Source organism: Manis javanica, chromosome X (assembly GCF_040802235.1).
Source record: "Manis javanica isolate MJ-LG chromosome X, MJ_LKY, whole genome shotgun sequence".
Taxonomy (NCBI): Eukaryota; Metazoa; Chordata; class Mammalia; order Pholidota; family Manidae; genus Manis; species Manis javanica.
In genome coordinates this window covers 28,240,001-28,255,124 of record NC_133174.1, presented here as the reverse complement: position 1 = coordinate 28,255,124, position 15,124 = coordinate 28,240,001, and the positions used below count along the sequence as shown (strand labels likewise).

The following is a 15,124-nucleotide window of genomic DNA, read 5'->3' as shown; positions in this document are numbered from 1 at the left end:
GTAAGAATATTAATAGAACTGCTATTATATTAGCTAAAAATCTGAAACCATCCAAATCCCTATCAGCTGCGTAATGGACAAACGATGGTGTAGTCACACAGTACTATTCAGGAATGAGAATAAATGGTCCATCACCACATGCGTCAGAATAGATGAATCCCACAAACCTAATGATGAACAAAAGAAGCCAGACATAAAAGAGAATGTATGGTTTGATTCAATTTATAAGTATAAAGCTCAAAACCAAAATTAATCTGTGCTCTTAGAGGTAAGGATAGTGATTACCCTGGGAAGGACACACACTGACTGGAAATGGGGATTGGTAGTGGAGGTGCTTCTGTGATGCTCGTCATGTCCTGTTTCTTGATCTGGTTAGTGTGGGTGTGAGTTACAAAGGTGTTATGAGTCTCTAAAGATTAACTGAGTGACACATAATTCATAATATGTGCACCTTTCTGCATGTATACTATACTTCAGAACAAAGTTTTAAGAAGAAGAAGAAGTAATTTAAACATAGTGAAAGCAGTAGGGCCCAGCTTATTTCAAACCTGGAGCAGAGGGAAGACCCTACTGATTTCTGACTGTCATTTGCCATCATTAAAGTAGATGAATCTCGTCCCTTAAGGCGACAAGCTCCTTCATAGCTGAAATATGTAAGAGCATGATCATGGCTCAGAGACAGAGATGGGATTTAATAAAACAACATTTGGCTTGTCTTAAATTACTAAGAACACTGGGAGGGAAATTTGGTACACAAGTAAAGTGGATTCTTGCTGATTAAGAGACATGAAGTTAAGGCCTCTGCGGCTCTACCACAGAAAGTTAAAATTACATATTACACCTTTAAATTTACAAATATTTTTACTATTAGAAGTAATTCTATAAAAATATGAATTTTCCATATTTCCTTGCTAGATAAATTACATGATCCATTTCATACTGAATTATTAATTACTACTAGAACACTAACAATACAGTACAGTATTGCAAAAATACAATTTTCTCTATTTTTCTTCGGTGTCTACTAATGAAATAATTTAATTTCAAGTGGCTCCCATGATATTACATATTTATATAGGCTCTAATAACAATCTGCTATTGTTGGCACAAAAGTCTTGGATTTCTGAGTCAATTATAGATAACAAAACATTGTTTAGCAAAGTCTTCATTTATCACAGAGAAGTAGTGCTAAGAAGATGCTAAGATAATTTAGTTAACAAAGTATTGCACACAAAATCAGTTTCACTAACAAGTATATTTATCCCCAAGTATACCCAACCAGTTTAGAACCCTCAAAAAGGAAAAGTCATATTCAAGGTAAATCATTACATGTGCAACACATTTTAGTGTCAGCGTGTTTCCTTCCTTGATGTGAAGAATAAATTCTCCCTCTTCTGGAGAAATGAAACTTGGCTGCCATGTTACTTCACAATCCAATGAGGAGTATGGTTCAACTGTACCTACAGAGGATTTAGAGAAAATAAGATATTTATCACAGTTTAATTATATTAATTTTCATATCCAATAGAAGCTGGCATACAAATACATAACTGTGGTGTCTGGAGAAGACTGATGGGCAGTAACTTTGGCAAAGCAGATTCGGTGCTGTACATTAAGACTCGGTGTGCTAAGAGTGGAGAGCAACACCAGGATTATAGATCCACACTGAGAGGTCAGCTTGAGGTGAGGACTTTCCCTGCAGCCAGCACGGCTATCTCCTTTTCTCCAAGAACACTATGCATGTCAGGACACACGGAAAATCAAATGGACGGCTGGATAGAGCAAGGCTGGGATTGGCAGGGCAGTGACATGGCCAAGGAGTGTGAGCCATGAGAAAGACAGTGAGCCCGAACTGATGAAGGCGAGTTTGAGAACTGAAGCGGAAGACAACAAGGATGAAAACGAGACAGAACAAACAGAAACACGAACGCTTACCTAATGAAGAAGCCAAATTGGCTTGCCTTAAATTACTAAGAACAAATTAGAAGAAACACGAACACTATCTAATGAAGAAGCCAAATTAGAAGCAAATTCTATCTTAGTAAACACTTTTCAAAAATATTATTATATGAATATTCTAACTGCCAATAGGAAAATGACATAAGAAAACCGTACATATACAAATTATGCACTTTCTTCAATGCTATATGAAATAGATTTCAGTATTGTATCTTTTGTGTTCAAAAAAGTCAAAAGTACTTAAAGGCTAATGGATGGTGTTACTCATACAACCAATGTATTTGGAATTAAGTATCTTTGTGTTTTGTGCTTTAAAACATGCAAGGCGTGTTAGCCACAACCCAAAGAAAATAAAAGTAAATACCAAAATCATCTCTATAAAAATGAGAATTCTAAAGATCATGAGAAGCCTATCTGGTATACCACTTTATATTATTATAATTCCACTTCATTTTTGACAAACTAAGCATCATGACTGCATTTCCAATGGCAGCTACAAGGGGGAAGCCCAGGCAATTCAGCCCTGGATGGGATGGAGAAATACAAGGAAAGGTGCCATTCTCTGTGCTTTCCAGACACTCTTAGTGCCATTTCACATTCTGGGTCAGAACCTGGAGCGGGAATGCAGATACTGTAACTACCACTGTTTGATAACTGTTCCAAAACACTGGAGGAGGCAATCTAGAATCTCTGAAATAGGCACAAACACTTTCTTTCTTCTCTGATTGTTCACTTGGCTTTTTTCTAGATTAGGGCAGGACTCAGTATTACCAATATTAATAATAAAAAAAGAGCTTCGCCAAATCAATCTGCTAAATAATGATGGAAGTACACCTTGAATGCTTAGTAAATTATAATCTGGAACTGTGTTAAATTCAGAACTGTGTTAAGTCAACCCAGGTGAATAAAAAGATTAAATACGGCTATAGTGATGATCTCCAACCCTAATGAAGGGACAACACTACTCTTCCACTGTATACACCCACCTATACATCCACCTTAAAATTAAGTGAATTTAAATTAATACTTAAGCTTGTTTATAACACTCCCTGTTACACTGATAGTTACATAAAAATTAGGATTTGGAAATGACTGAGTCTTAAAAGAAAGTACACCTAAGGCAAGAGTTCTACAAACCAGAGCTCCTTTATGATCTGAAATACAGTCTATTTAGATCCCAAGTGATAACTATTCCTAAATTAGAGATAAAGAGGGAGGAGGGCAAAGGGAACGGAAGAAGAAGAAAGGAGGGAAGGAAAGAGAGAGTGAAGGAAGTGGGGAGCAAGGAACTGATAGTGGGGGTGGATGGCAACATGCATGATACACTGCTATTATTCTGAGGACACTTTCAGGGAAAAAAATAAGTCGAACAGAATTAGCAAATAGTCATAATCAAATAGCTATCTACTTATTTGGCACCCACCATTTGCCAGTCACTATAGAAGAAGTTCTTCCATGTACTCTTCATGAGAATATCAGTCTCCCTACTTCACAAATAAGAAAACTACTGCTTATAGAGTACATTTTTCAAGATCACAAATCTAGTGAGAAGCTAAGAGTAGTTTTAAAATCAGGTCTATGTAACTCCAAAGTTTGTTTTACTTTCTGTTCACGCAGAAGTGGACTTCGGCTAGTTCTAAAGCACCACATGAATCACTGCAGATACAAAGATACAGATTTTTCCATTTCGCTGGAAAGGCATGACACGTCCATAAAACAAAGACACTATATTGATCATTCAACTTCTAACCTGCCCTTTTATTTCTTCAAATAATAGCCTGCATCCTCATGAGGTCTTCATACCACATCACAATGATATTTGCCAAATTTGACAAGCTGTTAGATAAGTGGAAAGTTTAACAGTTACCAGGGCTCAGTTCTTATAATAGGTATATCATGTTAGATTCCAGGAAATGACAGAAACAAGGTTAAGAAGACAATTAGCAAATACAAGGAACCAAATTTACTGCTTAATGAAAACAGCCTATCTGAGATTATTTGCTATTAATTTAAAAATTCATTATTTAAAAATACAGTTTTAAGTTCTAAATTTTATTAATTGGGTTTTATTACCTGTGTCAAATATTGACTATAAAGAATTTGTGGACCCTTCTAAAAGAATTCACAATCTAACAAAATCTAAGTCATTCTGAGTCATATTTTAGCATTAACATCAAACTAAAACTAAAACAAAATACTGTGTTCATCAGCATCTGTGATAGTTTCATCTGTGAACTTGGTCAGGCTGTGGTACACAGTGGTTTGGTCAAACATCAGTCTAGATGCTACTATGAAGGTATTTTTTTTAGATATGATTAACGTTTAACTCAATAGGCTTTGAGTAAAGCAGATTATTCTCCATAATGTGGGCGGGCCTCATCCATTTAGTTGAAGGTCTGAAGAGAAAAGACTGAGGTTCCTTTGGATTCAAGACTACAGCATAATGCTTCCCTGGGTCTCCAGCCTGCCAACTGCCCTGAAGACTTCAAATCTGCCAGTCCACACAATTATATGTGCCAATCCTTTAAAATCTTTCTCTCTCTGTATAGATACATTTCTTTTTGCTCCTATTTCTCTAGAGAAGCCTGACTAATACAGGATCCATATTTTAAAATCAAATATATGTACTTAAGTATGTAAAAATAAATGCCCCATTGACCACATCTGATTTATTTCTGTTTTTCACACCTTTGTGTAATATACATTCAATAAATGATTGATGCCTAAATACATGAATAAATGAGTGTCTAAATCAAACAAACAGAATGAACTATACCTTTAGCTGGATGAATGGAAAATGCCATCCCTCTTCCTGTGTTTACTGGTTGCCATTCAAACTGGGAAAAATAATTATGACGATTGTGTAAGCTAACCGTTCCCCTAAAACATGTTTTCATGGAGGAGCCTTGTGGTCTCAATACTAGCTCATGAGAAGATAGCTCAAGTTTTACTGGGATGACAACTGCCGTCACTAGGATGTGCCCACTGGGTATTCCATTCACTGTAAAGCTGAAAGCCCTGTAACACAGTAAAAGCATCCAAACTTAACCAAGACTGGCTATTTGCAATTACAGAATTCAATTACACGTAAAAATGCATGTCCTTTTAACATCCACAATTAATTCTTAGTAAGCAATACATCAAAATAATTATGAATGATAATCAGACTACCACTGAAATATGAAACTACAAACCTACAAATTGGTGCACATATAGTTACTATGTTCTGGGACCAAACATAATGTATACTACAATTACTGGGGCAAATACATACATATTCTACAAAAGCACACTTTGATTCTAGCATATAGAAATTCAAAACTATATCTTACTTCCAAAATTTTCCAATGATTGGAGAGTCAAATACCATTGAAATATGAGTACTAGCTGTAGGTGGAACCACATAAGAAAACTGCTTGGTTTTCTGAAGTTCTTCCAAATTAATATCTAATTGAATCAAAATATGCATAGGTAGCATATTAATAACATGCAATAGATGAGTATTTGTGGAGTTCACACAAACTTCACCAAAGTTAAGGACAGAGGGCCCTGAAAAAAATGAAAAGCAAGTTATTAAGTTCAGTGTTGGCAAATGTGTTCATTTATTTCAGTTTCATACTGTATTTCGACCAATTAATTTGTAGAAAATGGTACCTAGAAAATTATTAACCAGACAAATTAAATATCTATAATTTAATGTTTAAAGATTGTCAGCTAACATTCAATATAAATAACACTGGCCAACACCCTCTCCATTCCCATGAATACATGTATGTTCACTTATCCAGAATGCATGGAAATTGGTAATTTTCCCATGATATATTCCTTACATTTTCCCCTTTAAATACCAAACACTTTAATAACAACTTTAATAACTATGTCTTGTCCTGCTTTAAGAGCTTGATTTAATTACAACTGATGTAGAGTAAGCTGCAGATGTTTAACGTGTAGAATTTCTTAAGTATTGATGTTTGTAGACACCTGTGAAATAATCACAAGGAAAGGAGACATACATTGCTTCAAAAAGTTTTCTTGTGCCCCTTCATATTGTCTCCCTCCCATCATCTCCATACTCCCCTTTCCCAGACAATCACTTACCTGCTTTATGTCGCTACAGATCAGTTTGCATTTTCTAGAGTTAAATGAGAGGGGAAAAATATAGCATGTGCAGTTTGGCTCTGATTTCTTTCACCAAGCAAATTTCCTAGAGAATCACTCGTCTCATGTGCCAACAGTCCATTCCTTTATATATTAAGTGGTGGTTCATTACAGGTGAATGTTAATATATTTGCCTGTTGACTGACACTCGGATGGTGTTCAAGTACTGGCCATTACAGTTTAAGGTGCTGAGACATTTGTGCCAAAGTATTTGTCTGAATATACGCTTTTGTTTCTTTTGGATAAATATCTAGGAGTGGCATGGATGGATCATATGGTAGATGCATGTTTAAATGTATAAGAAACTTCCAAACTGTTCTCAAATGGTGGTAAAATTTCCCATTCCACTAGCAATGTACAAGAGTCTCAGTTCCCCCTCATCTTTGGCATCAATTCAAATGATGAGTTCGGGGTTTGTTTTTTTTGAACTTTTGACATTCTAATATATTTGTAGTTGTATAGTTGTACCTCCTGGTGGTTTTGTGTTTCCCTAACAAATAACGATGTTGTACATCTCTCCGTGTATTTATTTGTCATTTGTATATTTTTGTTGATGAAGTATCTGCTCAACTCTTTTGTCTATTTTTTAATTGGGTTGTTTTCTTAAAATTGAGTCTGTCTCAAAAGTTTTATATACACTCTGGTTGCAATTCTCTCATCAGATAGGTAATTTGCAAATATTTTCTCCTATGGCTTCCTTTTATCCTCTTTTCAGCTGCTTTTGAATAAGCTTTTAAATTTGATCAATTCCAATTTATCCATTCGTTCTTTTATGGATCATATTTTTTGGGTCATATCTAAGAGCTTTTTGCTTTCCCTATTGTCACAGATATTTTGTCCTATGCTTCCTTCTGCAAGGCAGGAAGCATGTAGCTTATGATTTATTTTGATTTACTTTTGGCACATAATAGAATGTATGGCTACAAACTCCGCTTTTCTTTTTCTTTTTGTTATGTGGTTCATATGCACCAGTGCTAATTACTGAAAACAATCCTTTCTGCACTGCATTATCTTTGTACCTTTGTCAAAATTCAGTTGTCCAGTATGTGCAGGCCTATTCCTAAACCCTCACTTAGGTTTCATTGATCTATGTGTCTATATTTATGGCAATACCACACTATTTTTTTGATTGCTGTAACTTTGTAAGTCTTGAAATCAGGTGATGTTTTATCTCCAACTTGTTTTTCTTTTTCAAAATTGTTTTGACTACTGTAATTACTTTGTGCCTTTATCTGAGTTTTAAAATGGACCTGTCAATTTGTACAAAAGATCTTGATGGGGGACTCTCTTGTCCCCTCCTGGCATGAGCCGGGAGCTCTGTCCTTTCACTTTATCTCTAAATAAAAGACTACCTTGCTCTCCTAAAAAAAAAAAAAAAATCTTGATGTGATTTTGATTAGAACTGTGTTGAATCTGTAGAGCATATGGATCATTTTTACATCTTCTATGTCTCTGCATAACTTTTTGAATATAAAGAATACAGTTGCAACAACTGTTTCAATGTCCTTGTTGGATACTTCTAACAAATATATATCCCTGTTGATTAGGTTTAATTGATCAACTGTTCTCCTTGTAATGGGTTGTGTTTTCCTCCCTTTTTATGCCTAGTAATCTATGTTTGGATATCAGATAGTGTAAATATTATCTCATTAAGTGCTGGATATTTTTCATATTCCTATGAGTATTCTTGAGCTATGTTCCAGGAGGAAGTTACTTTGAAAAAGATCGATCCTTCCAGGTCTTGCCTTTATAAAAGTTACCCAGGTCCACAGTAGTGCTCTGAATAGTAATCATTTTTTACTACTGAGGTAAGAACTTCCTAAATACTCTGCTCCAATGCCCTAGGAGTTAAGAGGGTTTTTTTTCTGGTCTGCCTGGGTATTTTCATTCACTATTATGATGCCTGTATGATTACTGTATGATTTTATAGTCCTTTTTAATGTTTTTTTTTCCCTCACTTTAGTTTTCCTCACACCCATGAGCAGACCAGCATTTTTTCAGAATAAATGAGGGGAACCTTGGCAGAACATGAGTTCTCTTTGCACACAGCTCTTTCCTATCCTATACTCTCTTCCCATGAGTTCTGGTTCTCAAACAAGTATCCTCATCTGAGGAATTCTATCAGGTTCTTCCAGGTTCCATCTCTCTGTGCAGTGGACCAGAAATTCTCTGACAGCAATAAACCTGGGTAAGGCTTACTAGATTTTTTTTCCTGTCAGCTATCACCCTCATTGCCTAATACCCAGTGTCTTGAAAGTGCTTATCTTATATACATTTTGTCTGTTGTTTTTGGTTGTTTTAGACAGATGCGTGAATTTGGGCCTTGTTACTCCAACTTGGACAGAAGTTGAAGTTGCCTTGCCTTCTTAAACTGAGTTGATAAGTTAAACTTTATGAATGCATTAGGGCCTGTTATAATGAATATTACTTGCCATATGCTTAAAAGGATCTTTGTTCCCTATCTGAACAATGGAGACCTCAGACTGAGAATCCAGAATCTGGGGCCAGACATGGTGGTCAGATGGGTCTGATGAACATGTTATAGAGCATGGTGACTCAAAAACCACTGTAAAGGGAGAAAGCTGGAGTCAGGTTCAAACATTCATTTCTGGTCTCCACAGGGTAAATGCAGACAGACTCAGCACAACAAAACAGGAACTAAGTATGAGGAAACACAAAGCATAGCAAGATGTCCTGACATTCTGAATCCCTGGCCAAAGCGCTGCTTTTGGTGTTGGTGACCTCCCTCCCCAAAAAGGATAGAATCTGGAGAGAGGAGCAGTCTGGTTTGAGTAAGAACACTCTTTCCCGCCTGCCTGACCATTATCCATGATGAAATCTTGGCCATTGCATTTTAGTTTTTATGCCTCTTTCATCATGATAAAGCTATTAAGCCACAATTATCTGTGCTGCTGTTTTCCAGCCCCTTACAAAAAAGAATAGCAATGTATTTACTAACTACAGCAGAGTTTAGAGTGATACATCTCTTTCATAGTTCAAGTTTATTTCCAGACAAACTGAGTATACACAATCCATTGTATTCCTCTAATTACAAATAAAAATGTTGACAAAATCTTTAAAGTAACTATCAGAACCCTTCAAAAAGGAAGAAAAAAAATGGACTGCCTAGGGACTTCAGAAATAGAGGGATGAAACTGTGATGAATTTCTCTGGGTTATTATCTTAGCCTGGGAACTAGAGCAGCCTGCAACCCATGCTCTCTACCCCAAGATCTGAGAAGAGGATGACCTTATAGGACCAAACCCTTTTGACTATACCTTCCCTGTTACAGGCAAACACCATGAAAGAAGGTGACCCCCTCAACACCAGGTGCTGAAAAGACAATGGAATGAAGGCCTGTCAACCATCCCTGCCCTGCACTAAGACTAACAAGAGGCAGTGCCCCTCTTGCTTTGGACCAGGCACTTATGAGACTGTAGGATGGAGTTCTATTGACTACCACCACCCTACACTAACAGAAGCAGTCATAACATTCCCTTCACTCCTCACTTGGCCCTTCACAGTCCATGAGATGAAGACCTGCTCACCAAAGCTACCCTGTACTACAAAAGCAGCAACAAAATAGACATTTGTACTATAGCACAATCTCATAACATAGTACTCAAAATGTCAAGGGTATAAACCAAAATTACTCTTCATACCAAGAATCAGAAAAAGCTCAAAGACACCAAGACTGAGATGACACAGATGTTGGGATTACTTGACAGGAGTTTTAAAGGAAGCTATTATAAAAATGATAGAAAAAGCAATCACGAATACTCTTGAAATAAATGGAAAAAAGAATTTCAGCAAAGAAATAGAATATTCAAAGAAGAACTAAATGGAAACCCTAAAATTTAAAAATACAGCAAATAAAATAGAAAACTAATAGAAAACAGAATGAGATGACAGAAGAACAAAGTTGGTGAACCTGAAGAAGTACCAGCAGAATTTATCCCATCTGGGAAAAACAGATCGTACAAAATTTAAGAGAGTCTGAGACCTGCAGAACAAAGCAAAAGGTCTAAAATTCATGTAATTGGAGTTCTAGAATGAGAGGGTAAAGGTGGTGGTGGAGAGCTGGAAAAATATTTGAAGAAATAATGGCTGGAAAATGTCCAAATTTAGCAAAAAATGTAAACCTTCAGATTCTAGACGCTCAGTGAAATTCAAGAGGATAAACATAAAAAAAAACAAACCCAGAGTTTTGAAAACTTTTAAGAACTAAAGAATAACTTTTGAAAGTTTATAAAGACAAAGAAAAGATCTTGAATGCCATTCCAAGATCTTGACTTATCAATATTTACATCACATATAAATGATACAAACACACCAATTAAAAAAGAGATTGTCAGAATGGATTAAAAAACTACTATATTCTGTCCATGGGAAACTTACATCAAATGTAATAACATAGTAAGTCAAAAGTAAGAACAAAGTAAAAAGATATACAATTCAGTGACTAAACAAAAGGAAGTTGTAACAGCTATATCAATGCCAGACAAAGAACATTTCACAGCAAAGAAAATGACCAGGGACAAAGAGGGACATTACACAGTGACAAATGACACAAAGAAGACATAATAATCTTGGCCAAGAAGACATAATAGTCTTAAAAGTATATGTACCAAACAATGGAGCTTCAAAATAAATGAAACAAAACTGACCATTCATAGGATAAATAAGAAAATCTACAGGTATAGTTTGGGACCTCATTCACATTTGTCAACAACTGAGAGACTATCTAGACAGAAAACAGTAAAGATTTAGTAGAAATAAGTAACACCATTAACTGGGATCTAACTGACATTAAAGAATACTCCATCTAACAATAGCAGAATACAACTTCTTTTCAAGTCATATGAACCGCCAACAAGAGAGACCACATCCAGGATCAGACTTAACAAATCTTCAAAAATGTTAAAGAACTGAAGTCATACATGTATATACCAAATGGGATCAAACTAGAAATCAATTAACAGAAAAAAAAGTCTTAGAATTTAGATAACACACTTCTACATAACTCATGAGCCAAACAGAATGTTTCAAGGAAAATCAGATAATACATTAAACCGAAAGAAAGTAAAAATACATAAGAATAGGTGGGACGTAGCTAAATTACGGCTTAGTGAGAAATACAGAGCAATGAATGATCACATTAGAAAAAAAAGGAGGGTCTATATCTACAATATAAGCTTCTACCTCAAAAAACTAGAAAAGACAGTATTTCTACTCCCACCTGAGTAACCCATATCCTAGTGAGGAGGCTAAGGAGGAGCTTGCCAAGAAGTGTGGAATCACCATCTCTCAGGTCTCCAACTGGTTTGGCAACAAGCAGATTTGCTGTAAGAAAAATATTGGGAAGTTCCAAGAGGAGGCAAACATCTATGCTGTCAAGACTGCTGTCAGTTACCCCGGGGGGCTGCAGCCACACCAGCTCCCCAACACCCCCTTCCTCCGCAGGCTCTGGCAGCTCTTTCAATCTCTCAGGATCCGGAGACATGTTCTGGGGATGCCTGGACTCAACGGAGATTCCTATTCTGCTTCCCAGGTGGAATCACTCCGATACTCAGTGGGGCCGGGGGGCTATGGGGATAACCTCAGAGGAAGCCAGATGTACAGTCCTCTGGAAACAAGGGCGAATGGCGGCTGGCAGGAGGCTGTGACCCCATCCTCGGTGACATCCCCAACAGAGGGACCAGGGAGCGTTCACTCTGACACTTCCAACTGATCTCGGCCCTCAGGGCCACAGGGGTGGGGGCTCACAAAGCAACTTTTTAAGAGGACACAGGCATCCAGAGGACAAATCCCAAAGGAGAAGCGCAAGACAGAGAAGGCCGAATGGGGTCACTCCCTCCCCAGCCAGACTCTCTCAGTGCTGGGAGTGCTGACTACATGGCAGGGAGAATGGGACCCCCTAAGGGGAGAGTGGAGTCTGTCTTCCCCTTTTTCCTTTTCAGTCTTTTTTTCCTCTCCCCCTTTCTCTTCTTACACAGAAATACACAAACCCAGAATCCTGTTTTTCAGATCCCTTTCTCTCTATTCTTTCTCACATATACATACAGCTATTCTGCCTATCTCTGTCTCTGTCTCTCTCTCTATGGGCTCCCCACTCTCCCTCCCTCACCCCACTTATCTGCTCTAGGATCTGTGGAGATATGCACCCTGCCCAGAGATGCCAAAAATGGTGACACAACTTCTGGACAGAGGACACTGGTCACACCCCCTGTGCCTCCCCACCCCCTCCAGACGGTTCTATTGCCTCACACGAAGCTCATCTTAAATCAACGGAATTGCTCGGTGGACAAGAGTGTCTGACTCAGAAATCTACCTCGGAAGGAGTTTCTGCTACTTTAGGGAATTGTTGACTGACTGGGCCATTTCGGGTGGAACGTTTTTTTCTTTCTAAGAAAAAAAAATAACCCTGGGATCCATCTGTATTTTTTCTATTTTTTTTTTGTGGCTGTTGTTGGTCCTTAATTTTTTATTTAGTTTGGGGAAGTAGATGTTTTTATAAAAACGTTGATTTTGTTCCTTAATTTCTTGCTTTCCCATATTAGGGGTGATAGCCAAAGGGGTCATGCTAAGAGAAAGAGCAAACAGAACTGGGGAGAGGCCCACCTGGTTCCAGTCCTGTCCATCAGGAAGTACATTTAGCAGGGCACCAGGCCTGTCCCCAGAAAACCACTTAGACATTCTTTGCTTCTCTAGGCATCTTGCTGCTACACCTGGTAGGGAGGCAGTCAGGGGCTTTGCTCTGCTGGCCTATCCCCCCTCTTCTCACATCCCTTGGGCAGGGCTGAACTTAGTACTATTTTGAGGAAAATGCCACCTTCCTCTGTGAGTGACATGTCTTTTAAATCTTTTTATTAAAACTACTATTTGCAGGTTGGGGGGGAAGAATGGGTGGGGTTGTTGCTAAATAGGTTAAATATGGATTGGGATGCTTGTGTATGTATCTCCCTCAATTTCCCCAGAAAGGAGATGTCTTTTTCTTCCCCCTCAGTTCAAAATTAAGAGGGCTGGAAGAGGAGGGAGGTTGCAAAAAGCCAGGTATGAGAGAGAGTAAAACCATCACTGTCTCATCCTTGGCCCTGAACCTGACCATCTGAACCCCTCAAACATCCTCAGGATTTTATAAAGACTGTCATAGTGTGGAACCCCTCTCATCAAAGACCCAAGCACGACTGGGGGGCAGGTTGGGAATGTGATGGGTAGTGGGTGGGAGGCATGGGCCAGGGGCAATTCTCTCCTCACTTGTAAACTTGTAGTTTCACAGAAAAAAAAAATGCAGTTTTAAATAAATAAATTTCTTTAAAAAAAAAAAAAGAAGAGCAAATTAGGAGGATTTACACTTACTGATTTCAAAAGTTATTATAAAACTACAGTGTCAAAGAGATTGTAGAACTGTTTTAAGGACAGATGTACAGATCAACAGAATAGAATTGAGAGACCAGAAATAAATCCTGACATATATGGTCAATTGATTTTCTACAAAGGTGCCAAGGCAATTCAATGAGGAATAATAGTATTTTCAGCAATGATGCTGGGACAACTGAATATCCACATACAACAATATGAATTTAGGTTCTTAACTCAAACCATAAACAAACATTAACTCAAAAGGAACTATAGTCCTAAATATAAGATCTAAAATTACACGAATTTTAGAACAAAAGAAAATATCTATGATCTTGAGTTAGCTAAAGACTTCTTGCGCATGATATCTAAATCATGACTTACAAAAGAAAAAAATTTGATAAATTCAATTTCATTTAAATAAAAAACTTTTGTGCTTTAAACAATACTATTAAGAAAGTGAAAAAATGGGCTTACAGAAAATATTTTTGAAAATCATGTATCTGAATCTGATAAAGTACTTATATCCAAAATATATAAACAATTCTTACAAATCTGTAATAAGAAGGCAAATGCTCAAATTAAAAATTGGGTAAAGAATTTTAAAGACATTTCTCCAAAGAAGACACATGATTTAAATAGACATCTAAGTGAATACATGATAATATATTCAACATCTTACTAGGGAAATGTAAATCCAAACCACAGTGAAAATGTTTCACACCCACTAGGAAGGCTACAATCAAAAAGACAGAAAGAAACAATTGCTGGTGAGAATATGGAGAAATTGTAACCCCCATACACTGTTAATGGGGTTTTAACTTGGTACAGTCATGCTGGAAAGTTTTTGGGAGTTTCTTCAAAAATTAGATGTAAATTTACAGTACAAAGCAGCAATTCCACTCCTAGGAATCCAACCAGAAGAAATGAAAATGTATGTTCACTCAAAGAATTAAATGTAAATGTTTATAGCAACCTTATTCAGAATAGCTTCAAACTGAACATAGCTCAATGTTCATCAATTGGTAAATAGATAAACAAAATGTGGTATTCCCAAAAAATCAGATACTATTCAGATATAAAAAGGAACAGAAGATTTATAACTACTACCACATGGATGAACCTCAAAAACATGCTAAGTAAAAGCAGAAATATAAGCAAGACCACATATTGTACCATTCTTTTTATATGAAATGTTCAGAATAGGCAAATCTACAAAGATACAAAGTTGAATAACAGCTGCCTGGGGCTGAGGGTGAGAACAGGAAGTGACTGCAGATGTTCATGAGGGCAATGACAGCACTCTAAAATTGAAGTGTGAGACGGCTGCATATTCCTGTGAATTTACTAAAACTGATTGACTTGCATACTTTAAACTGGTGAACTTATGGAATACAAATTACACTTCAATAAATCTGTTAAAAAAACAAAAACTTTAGTAGATTTTACCAATTCTTACCAATGATTACTTGATGAATTTGCTTTGGTGTCAAAATTAAGCTACAATCATGTTTTTCATGGGGTGTGGATGGGCCTGACTTAAGTCCTTTGAGAACCTATGAAAAAAAATCAACTCACATTAGTCCAAAATTAACTGTTCAATATTAGCAAAAGATATTTGAATTGTCATGGTATAATTAAATGTAAA

General features: G+C 36.9%; 1 protein-coding gene across 1 annotated transcript in view; it reads right to left on the bottom strand.

Moving 5' to 3' along the window:
• Positions 1-15,124, bottom strand: part of CFAP47 (cilia and flagella associated protein 47) — a 489,967-nt gene that overhangs the window by 430,842 nt on the left and 44,001 nt on the right. The window contains exons 14-17 of the mRNA XM_073227718.1: positions 14,936-15,032; positions 5,292-5,508; positions 4,736-4,977; positions 1,330-1,460 (exon numbers count right to left, since the gene is read on the bottom strand). Of these exons, the coding sequence (XP_073083819.1) occupies positions 1,330-1,460; positions 4,736-4,977; positions 5,292-5,508; positions 14,936-15,032 (687 nt within the window). The remainder of the gene's footprint in view (positions 1-1,329; positions 1,461-4,735; positions 4,978-5,291; positions 5,509-14,935; positions 15,033-15,124) is intronic.